Raw genomic sequence first — 14,778 nt, 5'->3', positions numbered from 1 at the left:
ACACACAGACACACACACCCCCACACACTGGCACACATACGCATGCACGCCCACGAGCGCTGGCAGAACAAGGTGTAGGGCGCCCGGGGCCAGGCGAGAAATGGGGCAGCGTGGTCAGTGCCTCCAGCCCACCATGATTCTCGGCCAGGCCCCGCCAGGAGCGGCGCAGGCCCAGATCACCGCGGCCACTGCATCAAACACAGGGAGATGAATGGCTGTTGGTCAGTGGGACCGGGGGGGCATCCTGGGGGCGGAGCACGGAGGGGGCGGGGCTGACTCCTCCTCCCGGATCCCTGGGGCCAGACAGGACCACCCATAGCTGGTGGTGGGGCCTGGGGGCGGAGGGGACGCTCGGCTAGCCCCTCCTCTCCCAGCTTCTCGCTGACCTGTCCCGGGAACAGCCCGCCCAGCGCCGCTCTTTGCTGCCTCCCAAACCCTTGCCCCAGTAGACGCAGGGGTGAGGCCGGGCCTTGGCGGTGCCCAGAGCCCCGGCCTCGGGCCGGCGAAAACCCGAGGGTCCCGCGGCTTTGTCGGGCCTAGGGCTGAAATCACTACCCTCCCGGCTCCAGACTACATTTCCCAGAAGGCCGGCCTTGCCTCGAGCCCACGTGACTTCCCCTTCCGGAGGCTGTTCCGGAACTTAGTCCTCTCAGCTCCCCTCCCCCAGGTCCTAGAGGAGCCCACAGCTGGAACTCGGCCTGCTGTCCCCACGGGGGCCTGTTCTGAGCCAGCTGAGGCGCACGCGCAATGTCCCGGCACGCTTGGTCACGTCCCTCCCGGAGGGTCGGCGCGCAGGCGCAGAACCTCTAGCCACGCCTCTGAGTCCTTTGTCAATTCTCCCCCCTCTCCCCTCCCCCGCCTCTGCCGCGGCCTCCTCCAGGCCGCCCTCCGGGATGTCGCCTCCCTTGCTGGTTCCGGGCCAGACCCAGGCCCCAAAGGAAGCAACGGAGAGTGCGAGTCCGAGCGTGTCTGCCGCAGGTCTCCAGGTGAGCTCGAGACCGGGGCAGGTGTGAGGGGGGGACAGCCGGGGAAACTGAGGCAGCGCCGAGCCGGGAGCCATCAGGGTGTGTGAGCTCATCTCTGAGCGTATGGGAGGAGGCTCACGTCCGTGGGGCAGGAGGGGAAACTGAGGCACAGCGCAGAGGCGGGACTTGCTCAGGGTCCCGCTGCTCAGAAGTGTCTGAGGCTGGCCTCGAACCCAGGACGGACTGACCCCGGGCCCTGCGCCTGTGGGGTCCCCCTAGCGGCCTCTGAGGAATCCGACCCTGGGCCCGCACCCAAGGCTCCTCCCATTGACAGATGAGGACACTGAGGCAGGGGGCAGTCTGGGGTGGGGGATGGGCAGATCAAGGAGTCTGCGAATGGCCCGGGGCCCCGCCCCCCGCCCCTGCAGTGGGGGGGAGGGGGGAGGGGCGGCTTTGGTCCCATCCTGGGTGGCCCCACCTCCACTTCCACGGTGGGGGAGGGGCTGCGGGGGAGTGACCCCGATCGTCCCCCACCCCAGCTGTGTCCTCAATGCCCGCAGCTCTGTTGGGGGTGGGTAGGAGGCGGACCCTGTACCTCCCTGGGCCCAGCTAGGGCTCTGGGTGTGAGGCAGCAATGGTGGGGGGGGTGCAGGGAGCCCCGGGCTGGGAGTCACGGAGGGGGTCACCACCCTCCCCCGCTTCCCAGGCATGTCATCTGTAGAATGGGCGCAGGGCGGGGAAGCTGGTGCTGCGGAAACTAGGCGCAGACCAGCAGCTCCCACCATACCCCAGAAGGTCCACGGAGGGGGGGGGGATATCAGAGGGCGACTGGGAGGGCTCGGGCATGTTTGTGGAGAGGGGAGGAGTTTAGGGGGCGTGACAGAATGTAAAACAGGGCACGTGATCCTGTGAAATTAAAGCATGTGCACAAACAAAAACAATGCAGCCAGGAGGAGAAGCAAAGCAGAAAATTGGAGGAAATTTGTAACAAGGGTCATTCCCAATTGAGAAACGGTCAAAGGGCGTGAGCGGGCAGTTTCCAGACAAAGAAACCAGAGCTGTCTGTAGTCATATGAAAAAATGCTCTAAATCCTATTGATTAGAGAAATGCAGATTAAAACAGCTCTGAGGCACCACCCGATGCCCTTCAGAGTGGCCAACGAAAAGGGAAAATGGGGGCTGTTGGAGAGGAACGCTGGTGCGTCGTTGGTGGAATTGTGAACTGATCCAGCCCTTCTGGAGAGCAGTTTGGAACTGGGCCCAAAGGACTACAAAGCCGTGCAGACCCTTTGCCTCAGCAATACCACTGCGAGGGCGGTATCCCGGAGAGATCATAAGGCGAAAGGACCCACACGTGCAAAAATATTTCTAGTGGCTCTTTTTGTGGTGGCCGAGAACTGGAAGGTGAGGGGATGCCTGTCGATGGGGAACGGCTGTCCGCGCTGCGGAATGCGACTGCGCTGTAAGGGATGCTGCGCGGGCTGACGCAGAGCGATGCGGGCAGGAGTGGGACAAGGCTGACCCCAGGAGCAGCCACCTTGGGCGTGCAGGGGAATGACTTGGCCGGTCTTGGCGATCCAAGGAGCCGAGATGGCCCCAGAGGACCACGATGAGGACACGTCCGTCCCCAGAGGAGGAACAGACTGGAGCGCGTTTCTTTCTTTTACCAGAGTCTTGTAGCGTGATCGCGCGTGTAGAACCTCCATCTGATTGTTACCCTGCCAGGGAGGGGTGAGGGGAGGGAGGGCTAGAATTTGGAACTCGGAACTTTAAATGAAAATGTTGAAAATTGGGAGGGGGGAAGAGGGCAGGAGGCCCAGGCTCGTGGGCAGGAAGGGCTTTTCTGGCCACATGTCGGGGTGGATGCCACCATCTGCCCCTCCCCCTGGCCCCTGGTCCAGTGCACACATCTTTGTCTTCCAGGAGTCCATGACCTTCTGGGATGTGGCCGTGACCTTCACAGAGGAGGAATGGGGGTGCCTGGCTCCTCCTCAGAGGGAGCTGTACCGGGAGGTGATGCTGGAGAACTACCGGAATCTGGCGTGCCTAGGTGAGGACCCCAGGCCCCAGCCTCAGCTTCCTCTGTCAGTGACCACACTGCTTGGCGGCCTTGGCCTCCCGGGCTGGGCCTAAGGAGGTGTCTGATACCACTGATGCCCTCTGACTGTCGGGGCTGCTCCCCAGACACTGGAGCGAGGATTAGCCCCCAGGTGACTTTCTCTCTCCAATGGGCAGGACTGACCGCTTCCACGCCAGAGGTGATTGTCCAGCTGGAGCGAGGGGAGGTGTCCTGGAGGCCTGAGGAAGGTGGCCCCGGAGTCAGCCCTCCAGGTGAGCCATGCTCCCCTTCCACTGCCCATGAGAAGGTCCCTGGGCCCAGACAAAGAAGGGTCCCCTTGCTTTGGGCTTTGCCATGGCCAGGCCCGCGCATCCCTTCCCCAGGGGTTAACAAAAAGACCCATGAATGGTGGACGAGCGGATGACCGGAAGCCTTTCTGCAGCTCCTGTGAGCAGGGCACTGGGCAGAGAGAAGGGGGCAGTGTCGGCCGTCTGCTCCCTGCCCCAGCCTGCCATTTCCTCTGCCATTCTCCTCTGGGCTTCCTGGGCCTGTGTACGGCCAGACCTCTTCACACTAGTCTCCTAGTCCCCAGATATTTGTCAAGGCTGGGGTGGGTGGGGTTGAGCAGTATGTCCCATGGGAGTATTTGTTCCTAACTCAGTCCCTCCTGGGGTTTACGGGTCTAGGCTTTTCCAGCAAACATTGAAAACCTTCACTAGAGAGGTGGCTAGGGACCCACTGGCCTGGGTGTCAGGAGGACCCGGGTTCAAATGCAGCCTCAGACACTTGCTAGCTGTGTAACCCTGGGCGAGCCACTTAACCCTGATTGCCTTGCAAAAAAAAAAGAAAGAAAGAAAACCCTCCCTAGACCCTGAGTCTCCTCCCCTTCCTAGCTAACCTCCCCTGCTACACCCGCTGCTCTGGCCTCTTCTAAGGGCTCTCCCCATTCTGCCCTCCCTGAGGCTGGTCTCTGCTGGATCTGGTGACCTTTAATTAAACCTCATCCATTCCAACTCGCGGGCGGTCAGTCACCCTCACTGGCAGCCCTGGTCCTGGGGTTAGGTCTGACCACTGCTCCTCCTCCTCCTGTTCCCTCCACACCTTCCCCAGGGGTCCCTTCTCCTCTCCCTCCTGTCTGTCTCACTCTTCTGGCGTCTGGGCCAAGATCTCCGGATGGCCTGTGGTATGTCTCCGGCTATGGAATCCATAGACACCTCAGACGCAGCCTGAGATCTGAGCCTGCTTCTTCCAAACGTCCCTGCTCCCCATCCCCTCAGCCCCCCAGGCTCTCCGCCAAGCAGAGCTTGTCAGCCCCTGCGCGTTCAGGGTCCCATGCCACCTGGCAGGGGCATCCCCTTCCTCACAGCTAGAGCGTCTCAGTCGCCTCCAGGTCCACTTCAAGCCCCCTGAATCCCAGCCTATCTCCCACTCATCTGCCAAAGCCATTTTCCTGAACCACATCCCGGCCACATCCCTCGAGATTCCTGTGGCCCCGTTACTCCCTGTTACTTCAAGACCAAATACCAAATCCTCTGGTTGGCAGCGAAGCCTTCCCAGGACGGTCCCTCCCATCCAGGCTCTCACACTTTCCTTTCCTTGGTGGACTGTGACCTTCCTGCTCCTCCTCACACATCTCTGTGTCTTTGCCCTGGGGCTCCCCCAATGGCAGGAATGCCCTTCTTCCCTCCAGCTTCCATCCAGACTTGGTTCTAGCATCAGCTTGTACCTGAAAGCTGAGGTGCCCAGGCATGGGGGGCTTTACATGCTAGGGTGAAGAGCTTGTATTTGGGCTGGGGGAGGAGACACGGTCAGATCTGAGTTCTGGAGATATCCCTTTGGCAGCCATTTGCAGGGTCAATCTGAGAGGCCCAGACACGGTCTGTGTGGGGTGGAGAGCCGTGGACAGACAGGCGAGTAGGGGGAGCCTTTTAGGGACAGTGTCAAGAGCCGTGTGGCATGGCGGGTCGAGAGCTGCCTTCCTAGCCAGGAAGGCCTCTGTGGGACATTGTGGACATCAATCTGCTTCTCAGGGCTCTAGGCCAGAGGAGCCAAACAGCCAGCCCACAACTGATCCCCATGAAAACGTCACTGGGAAATATTTAGAAAATTCAGGAAAACCCAGACAATGTTAACGTGTGGTTTTCCAAGTCAGGGTGCAGCCTACAGGGATCCCTTTGTACGTCCAGTGACCCTGTTTCTAGGTGAGTGTGACTCCTTTGTTCACCTGCATTCAGGAAGAAAGCTTCCTTTCTGAGGGCTCCCTCTCCCAGGGGAAGCACAGGTGCCCGGCCCTGTCTGTTGTGGATGTACTGAGGGACATCCAGGAAGGTGGCCCCCGTGTTTGCTGCTCTGGGCCAGAGTTGGGCTGCGTGGGGGGATCACTGAGACCCCAGGGAGAAGGGGGTGAACAGAGCCTGGGAGGAGGAGGAAGGCGAGACAGCAGCAGAAATGGAGGAGGCGAACCAGGGTAGACCGTTACTGCAGACAGCTAGGCGGGAGCGAGGGGACAGAAAAGACCACTGAGTGGGGAATCGGAGGCCTCGGAGCGACTCCAGCTGAATTGGAATTCAGATTGTATGTTTTCAGAAGGGAGGAAATGGGGGCAGCAGGTGTAAACAAGTCTCTAAGAGAGGCCAGCAGGTAGGAGAAGAGCCAGTGGTGTCATGAACCCAGAGGTCAGGAGGACCGAGGAAAGATGGCCAGACTGGTAACTGGAAACTAGAGGGGAGAAGGGAGGCTGGATCAGAGGAGGGGGGCACATCTACGTCAGAGACGGGCATAAAGGGGAGCCAGGGGGAGGGCTGAGAGGGAAGGAGTGGCTCAGTGTGGGTGGCCTTTCTCTTCTCAGGAAGCTGAGATGAGGTCCTGAGTTCCAGGGGCAAGGTGGGGGCCAGGTTGGGGGGAAAGAAGTCCTGGAGTAGTGACTGTGGGGAACGTGATGGTGTGATCACTAGGGAGCTCGTCCTCCCTCTTCTGTCCCTTGGTTGTTTCCCAAGTTGCTCCAGTCTTCACATTTGTCATTCCTTGTGGCATAATCATTTGATGACATTCTTAGACCAGTTTGTTAAGTTATCCTTCAATCATCTACTTTCCTTCCAGGATCTTGCTGCAACAAACGAGGTTCTTAGTATTTACTCTATAATTCTACTAGTGTTGTAAGGCGGATGGTATCGTCTGGGACCTGGGGTCCCCCAAGAACAAAGCAGAGACTCACGGTGGGGTGAGCAGGCTGCAGCCTAACAGAGAAGACACAGGGAACAGTCAAAAATGGCCTCAGGGAAATACGTGGTAGGAAAAGGGAGGACTCCGCTGGTATCCTCCTGTCAGGAGAGAAGGGGGAAGACCCCAGCATTTGGGAAGAACACAAATAATCACCCAAGGGGGCAGGCATGGATGGTTTGTTTGCATTAGTCTGGGACCTGTGCTGCTTCTGAGTCCAAGGGCATCCCCAGCTTAGTGACTCATTTACATAAATCCCAATGATTTTCCAGACCAGTTGAACCACTTGGCAGCTCCATCACGGGGGCATCGGTGTGCCCGTCTTCCCCCATTCTCTCTCGCCAGTCATGATGGTTGCTCAGGGGTCACTTCTCCATTCTTTGAGTCGGTTAGAATGGAGCACGGCTGTGGAAGTGCATTTAGGGCAGTGGGAGTCGCTGCAGGCGCCCACAGCTCTCTCCCTCTCTCCTCTTTTATTATCTCCTTGAGATTTTGAGGGAGCCTCTTTGCTTTTCTCTGCCTGGCTCCCAGCTCCCTCTCTGCAGGCCAAGGGAGCTCTGAAGCTCACCATCTTCTCCACCTGGATGTATGATCTTAGATAAGAAGCTTGAACATGCCTGCTCACCCCTCGTCCTCTCCTGCTCACTTCCCCAAGCCCCAGAGCCTGCTCACCCCCTCCGCTGCATGCCTCAATGGCCCTCCCCATGATTTTACCAGCCTCTCCCGGGATTAAGGACTAAAATGTATCTCCAGTGCCATGTGCCTCGTTTCTCTCAGTTCTTCACCCTCATGATGACTTCCAGTCCTTCGTGCTCTCCCCAGGAGCAGCCCAGCCCTGGCTTTGCTTCCCTCCTTTCTCAGTCTCCACACAGTATCTGAACAGCCCACATCCATACTGTTCTCCTCTTCCAAATCTGTGGCCTTCTAGTCCCATTGTCAAAGCCCGGCCCTGGATCATCCTCCCCACCTGCCCACTCTGCTTTTACCTGTTGCTGCTGACAACTTGAGGAGGAAATCCGACAGCCCTCAGCCAAGGCTGGCCCCTGCACATGTGTGTTGTCTAATGCCAGCTGGGCCCTCAGTGCATTTGGCATCTTCTCTAATAACTCCATTGCATCCCTCCATCTCTCCTGGAGCTTCCCACACTGCTCCTTCCCTAGAGGACCTTGCTTCATCCTTCATGAAAAGCCTCAAAGCCACTCTCTGTGATCTCCTCCTCCCCTACTCTCTATCTCAAAACCCCATAACGTTGCCTGCTAGTCTGGGTGCTCACCTACGGCCTCTTCTCTCCTCTCACTCAGCTGACACCCGAGTTCAGACCCCAAGCCCCTCCTGCCTGGGCCGTGGCTGTTGTCTCCAAACTGACCTGTCCCCGCTCCCCTCTGCAGCCTCCTAAAGCGCAGGGCTGATCTCCTTCGCTGGCCCCCATGGCCTCCAGTATCAGCTCCTCTTGGGGCTGTCAAAGCCCTTTACAATATGATTAACCAGCCTTTCTCAGTTTATTTACCCATCACCCTGCTTCGTGCAGGCCACATCCCAGCCATCTGGGCCTGCTTGTTCCTCCTGGGTGTCCCTAGGATGTGCGCTCTCTCTCCCTCCTGCTGTTAGAATCCTTCGTTTAAGTGCCACTTTGTACACAAGGCCTTTCCTAATCCCCTACCACAAAGGCTCAGGTTTCTTCCCTCAACTTACCTTCAGCTCATATAGGTTTTATAGCCATTTCTGCGTACATATCATTTCCTCAGTCAACAAGCATTTATTAAGCACTTACTATGTGCCAGGCACTGTGGCACGTGCTGGGGATAAAAAGATATAAAACACGGTGCCTTCTCTCATGTCAGAGGAGGCAACATGCAAACAACCCTGTTGTTCTTTTGTTTCAGTCATGTCCAACTCTTCAAGATCCCGTTGGGGGTTTTCCTGGCAAAGATACTGGAGTGGTTTGCCATGTGCTTCTCCAGCTCGTTCTATAGATCAGGAGACTGAGGCAGGCGGGGGAAGTGACTTCCCAGGGTGGCACAGCTGGTGTCTGAGGCTGGATTTGAACTCGGGTCTTCCCAACTCCAGGCCTGGCACTCTGTGCACTGTGCCATGCAGCTGCTCCAAAACCCTTGTGTCCAAGCAGAGCTGTGTTCTGCCTTTTATCATGGCACAGAGGCAGTGCACCACTATCCTCTTGGAGGAGGCCAGATGATGCAGTGGACAGAGCTACACTTAGAGTCAGAAGCCCATGGACTGAAGGCCAGCCTTGACCTCCTCATTAACTGCTGGGTTACCTGGTACAAGTCACTGACTTGGCCAGAGCCTCATCTGTAGACTCTAAATACCTGGCTGACATAAGGCTGTGGTGAGAATCAGTAGGAAAAATTGTAGCTGGCAACACTAATAATAATAGAATGCTTTAATCTTTATAGAACACTTTCCTTATAACCTAACAAAACAAAAAATTGAGGGTTTTTTGTATTTGTTCTGTCTTTAAAATCACTTTAATTTTCTAAATGTAAATGGAATTTTATTTCTTCCAATTACATGTAAAGATAGTTTTCAGCATTCATTTTTTATAAGATTTTCAGTTCTAAATTTTTCTCCCTCCTTCCATCCCTCCCGGCTCCGTAAGATGGCAAGGAATCTGATATAGGTTATACATAAATCACATTTCGTTAACGAAGAAGTTAGAAGACAATACTATGTCTACAGCGTGGGGGAAAAGGAGATATTTACTTTTTTATATTTCTTTCAGATGGAGGGACCAATGGTTCAGTGCAAAAACTTTGTCTGTCCAAAGAAAGACTCATGGATACTCACAGAATCTGTTTCTCCAAGTTGGGAAAAGCCTGGGAATATGATGCCAAGTTAGAAAGACAGGAGAGCAAAGAAGAGAAATATTCTGTACCAGTAAAGGTTACCCAAAGGAGACCTCTAAATGAAGTGAAAAACCATGAATCTGGTCAGTTTGTCCAAAGCTTTAGTTTAGGACCAATCCTTTTACCACAACAGAAGTTACCAGGAGGAAGGAGTTGCCTTAAATGTGTTAAACATTTAAATGATTTCAGGTCACACTCAACCCTAAGAACATCTATTGAAATATGCTCAAAGGAGACAGTTTGTCAAGATGGTGAACATAAAAAATCCTTCGGTCATAATTCAGACCTCATTGAACATCAAAGACTACATAAAAGAGAGAAACCTTATATATGTGATGAATGTGGAAAGATTTTCCGACAGAGCAGAAACCTTACCAAACATCAGAGAACTCATAGTGGAGAAAAACCTTACAAATGTAATCAATGTGGGAAGGTCTTCAGCCAGAGTGGATACCTCACTAAACATCAGAGAACTCATAGTGGAGAAAAACCTTATGAATGTAATCAGTGTGGGAAGGCCTTCTGCTGGAGCTCACAACTTACTCAGCACCAGATAATTCATACGGGAGTGAAACCTTATGAATGTAATGAATGTGGGAAAGCTTTTGGTCGGAGTACAGAACTCACTCGACATCAGAAGATTCACAGTGGAGAGAAACCTTATGAATGTAATCAGTGTGGAAAGGCCTTCCTTCTGAGAACAAACTTTATAGTACATCAGCGAATTCATAGTGGAGAGAAACCTTATGAATGCAATGAATGTGGGAAAGCCTTTGGCCGGAGCACAGAACTTACTCGACATCAGAGAATTCATAGTGGAGAGAAACCTTATGAATGTAGTAAATGTGGGAAGACCTTCAGGTGGAGGAAACAACTTACTCAACATCAGAGAATTCACACTGGAGAAAAACATTATGAATGTAATGAATGTGGGAAGGCCTTCAGTCAGAGTAGAAACCTTACTCAGCATCAGAGAACTCACAGTGGAGAGAAACCTTATGAATGTAATGAATGTGGGAAAGCTTTTGGCCGGAGCACAGAACTTACTCGACATCAAAGGATTCATAGTGGAGAGAAGCCATTTGAATGTAATGAGTGTGGGAAAGCCTTCAGCCAGAGTAGAAATCTCATTCAACATCAGAGATCTCATAGTGGAGAAAAACCTTATGAATGTAATGATTGTGGGAAGGCCTTCGGCCGGAGCACAGAACTTACTCGACATCAGAGAATTCATAGTGGAGAGAAACCATATGAATGTAAAGAATGTGGCAAGGCCTTTCTTCTGAGGACAAACTTTACTGTACATCAGAGAATTCATAGTGGAGACAAGCCTTTTGAATGTAATGAATGTGGGAAGGCCTTCAATCAAAGCACACAACTTACTCGACATCAGAGGGTTCACAGTGGAGAAAAACCTTATGAATGTAGTAAATGTGAGAAGGCCTTCAGATGGAGGAAACAACTTACTCAGCATCAGAGAATACATATAGAAGAGAAACCTCATAAATGTGATGAATTTGGGAAGGCCTGTTGTCAGAATTTTTCACGTCATCAGAGAAATCACACTGCAGAGAAACCTTATGAATGTCATGAATGTGGGAAGGCCTTTCTTCTGAGCACAACCTTTGCTATACACCAGAGAATTCACACTGGTGAGAAACCTTATGAATGTAATGAATGTGGGAAGGCCTTCAGCTGGAGCACAGAACTTACTGAACATCAGAGGATTCATACTGGAGAGAAACATTATGAATGTAATGAATGTGGGAAGGGCTTTTGCCAGAGCTCACAACTTACTCGTCATCAGATAATTCACACTGGAAAGAAACCTTATGAATGTAATGAATGTGGAAAGGCATTCCTTTTGAGCACAACTTTTGCTTTACATCAGAGATTCCATAGTGGAGAATAAGTAATCTTATAGATGAAAGATGCCTTTGAAAACATTAAATCTTCTAAAGTATTAGTACAGAGAGAGTTTTTAAACATAATGATTGGGAATATGATTTCCTCCAGAGCCAACATGTTACCCAATGTCAGTTCATACCAGAGAATTAAAAATTTTCAGCTGTTCCATAGCAGTTTAGTTAACATTAAATAAAACTCATTCAGGAGGGTAGCTCTACGAATGTGATGAATATGAAAAGGATTTTGCCCAGAACTACAATACTTAGTGAAAACAAATTACATGGAAACCCTATAGGTGAAGTCCTTGTAAAACTTTTTTTGGGGGGGCAGGGCAATTGGGGTTAAGTGACTTGCCCAAGGTCACACAGCTAGTACGTGTGTCAAGTGTCTGAGGCCAGATTTGAACTCAGGTCCTCCTGACTCCAGGGCTGGTGCTCTACTCACTGTACCACCTAGCTGCCCCTTGTAAAACTTCTTACTTCGAGAACCACTAGAATGTCTCAGAAGAATTAAAGGAAGAAGAAAGGATAGAAATTTGGGCAGATGTCATAACTCTCAATGAAAAAATCAAAATGACAACAAATAATTTAGAAAACATGGGGAATCTCCCCAGAGAACTCTGAAAGTCTCTCTGAAAAAAAAAGAGAGCAAAACATTTGAAATTCGTCAAGGCAGAGGTAAAAGAATTATTTTCAGAACAAAATCAAAAGATGGTATAATTGAAAGAATGTTGACGTCTGTATACAATAAGATGCTTAATCTTGACAATAGAATGTATAATGATCATCTGAATTACAAGTCTTCTAGAAAAAAATGAAATAAAAGTTTGTTATTTTAGGAAATCATAGTGAAAAATGCCCATACATCCTAGAAATAGAAGGCAAGGTACAAACAGAAATCATAGACTGCCAAATAAGTTAAACTAAGTATGACTCCCTGAGAAATGTCTCAGTCAAGCTTCAGAATTTCACCATTAAACAAATCTTTTAAACAGGAAACTGAGGAAAAATAGTCTAACACACAACTATATCTTGTTCATAGGAAAAGAAAAGAGAAAATTTGAATATTCTGAAAAGCAAAGAAAATTGTTTTGCACTTCAACCCACAAGGTTGAGTTTAACCATGAATAAAAAAGATGGACTTTGATCAAGAGAGGGGGTTTTGAGTTGCTTCTTAAGCCAGAGGTGAGCACGGCATTAAACATGCAAATTCATCAAATAGAAGTAAGCAAGGATAACAAGTCCATGAGATTCACCATAGCATACATGATGTAATCAGAAGTTCGGCCTTGTTGTCAGGACGAGCTGGACTCAGGTTGTGCTCTGACCCATACTAATGTCTGCCCTGTTAACAGTCATCGAACCACTTTCCAGCATCCCGAACAGCTGTCTAAAACTACATGGAAGAAGAAGACCACATCTTTGGTGGGAGTTCCCCAAACACTTATCAAATGACAAATCCAGACCAAAACCAAAAAATTCATTTAGTAACAGTGTTTCTTCTTCTAGAGAGAGCTATTTAAAAACAACACCACCTCGTATTCTGTGTGGTCGTTTTTTGGCCAGTGCCTTGTGTGACTGCTGCAGTCCACTTCATGCCTCAAGGACTTAATAAAGCTGTGGTGGGTCAGCTTCCTGTGTGGAATCGGCTCCATTTTTTTCTTAATCCTGAAATTACTAGTGCAAGCCACAGTTTCAAAATTTCCCTTGTTAAGTTGAAGAAATACTTGTACTGCATGTTAAGTATTAATATCTTCTTTCAAGTAGATGGACTGCTTATAACCTATTTCAATAGGCTCCCCCCGCCCCGACCTTTGTAACTTTTGTAAGAAACTTTACTGGGAAGCTTTGTACCCCATTCCATCCCAGCTACTTAAGCCCCAGCCCAGTCCAAGAAAATGGTAGCTTCCGCCAAGGCCATTCTCAGTATGGTTGTTAGTATCCACTATAGACAGGTGTCCCATCACAAGCTAGAAGCTACCTACAATGATGATTCAGTGTTTCATTCTTTAATTATGAGAAACTGTCTAGTATAATCTGGCCATCCAGGTAACAGTCAGTGTCTAAGGCTGCTGAAGGTTCTTGATGTGTGCCAAGGACCCATTCCCCAAACAGACCAACTATGAACTTAGAAGAGGATGCCCGTGGCCTCAGCAGTATGTCCATTTTCCAGGCACTACCCCTCAAACCTGGAAGATCATACTAATAGGCAAGAACTTCTTGATTAAAAAAAAATATCCTGAACATCAACGCCAGAGAATATTCTATGCACATCAGAACACAAATAGGATTCCTTGTGAAAGCATGAATCTTCATGCCAATTGCCTTTACCCATATTACCCAAGAAGAGTGTTCATGTAGAACCTTTCTGAACCCCAGCTTCATGGGTAGAGAAAGGGAATCTTCACTTCCCCAGCACCATGATCCCAAAGTCTAGCTTTCCACCCAGAGAAGGGAAATTTCTTGGGCATCACTACTGTTGAGTGATGCCTTATAAGTAATTCCACATTTAATAGTTTGGTGATCTAGCTTTCTAGGGAAATGGGGAGTCTTTGACTTTTGGGGAAAAAATCAGGCTTTCCCATGTACCCCCACCCCCACCAAACCCTAGCTGTAAGTCTGTATGCTTTGACCTTCATGGAGACTCCCTAGTCCTTTGTCTGGATAGCATTTTCCACCACGAGTCTTTTGGAGTCATCTTAGATCCTTTCACTGCTGAGAAGAGCTAAGTCCATCCAAGTCAGTCATTGCACAATGTTGTATAGCCATTTTCAAGGCTTACTGCTGGTGCTGCTTTCAGCATGGCCCCCACCCTGGTGGTACAGATCTCTCCTGCTGACCTCCTAAGTTGTCTTAGGCTAGAAAATTGTGTCCCTGACCTTTTGTTGATTCCGCCACTCCAAAGTTTGATATGAGGAGTTAAAGTTGTTTGGAGGGAATGTCGTAAGCGTTCAGTGTACTCTGCCATCTTTGCTTCAGCAGAATACAGCGACTTTAAGGAAAAGAATAGCCCAGTGCTCACATTGGAGATTCTGGTAGCTCTATTTCCTGCAGAGGGATTGCAGTGCAGTAAAGCTCAAAGGTGGGGATGGTGCTTTGAAGTGCTTTAATCATTCGTAAATGAAGGAAGGGGAGGGGGTGAGAGTAGGAAGGAAAAAGGCATAGGGCTACAAAAATCAAAAAGAGGGCCATTAAAGCATCTTTTGACGCAGAGAATTTTGGGCAAGAGATAAGCAGACAGCTCTGAAAGCTAAAGGTTGAATGTATTCTAGTCCCCAAAGGCAAGCACTACCAACAATCACCTGCGGTTTGAGGGACACTCCTTTTTTCTGTTCTATTATGCATATGGAAATACTCATTTCATTTGGTATTCCGGTTTAAAAGGAAAATAAAGTTTTTCAAAATCCTGTGGGCTAAAATTAAGATCTTGGGAAAATTGACTTTTTCAAAAGTATGCTTAATATCCAACGTGATACAAGTGTGGTTTCCTGATGAATTAACGAATTTGTCACAGTGTTGCAGACTCAGCGCCAACACGTAAAACGAGCGATGGACATATTGCAGGCATTTTCAAGATTTACCAAGATGTAACGGTTGTCATATAAGTCGATACATCTAATTAGTTTTTAAATTTTATAAATGAGGGAGTATGAGTTCTAGTTTGAGGAATATTTGTGAAGGATGGAGAGTATTGCAGGCATGGGGGATGCCTTGAGATGGAGGGTCTTGGTGGAACAGCCAGGAGGCCAGTGTCACTGGCTCAA

The 14,778-nt window shown here is 50.3% G+C and overlaps 1 protein-coding gene across 1 annotated transcript; it reads left to right on the top strand.

The window, feature by feature from the left end:
• Positions 1–8,994: 8,994 nt before the first annotated feature.
• LOC118833687 (zinc finger protein 883-like) lies at positions 8,995–11,327 on the top strand. The gene has a single exon (XM_036741064.1). The coding sequence runs from the start codon at positions 9,037–9,039 to the stop codon at positions 11,017–11,019; it is 1,983 nt and encodes a 660-aa protein (XP_036596959.1). The 5' UTR covers positions 8,995–9,036; the 3' UTR covers positions 11,020–11,327.
• The last annotated feature ends 3,451 nt before the right edge of the window (positions 11,328–14,778 follow it).

The sequence above is a fragment of the Trichosurus vulpecula genome, chromosome 1 (assembly GCF_011100635.1).
Source record: "Trichosurus vulpecula isolate mTriVul1 chromosome 1, mTriVul1.pri, whole genome shotgun sequence".
Taxonomy (NCBI): Eukaryota; Metazoa; Chordata; class Mammalia; order Diprotodontia; family Phalangeridae; genus Trichosurus; species Trichosurus vulpecula.
This window is presented reverse-complemented; position numbering and strand designations above follow the sequence as displayed.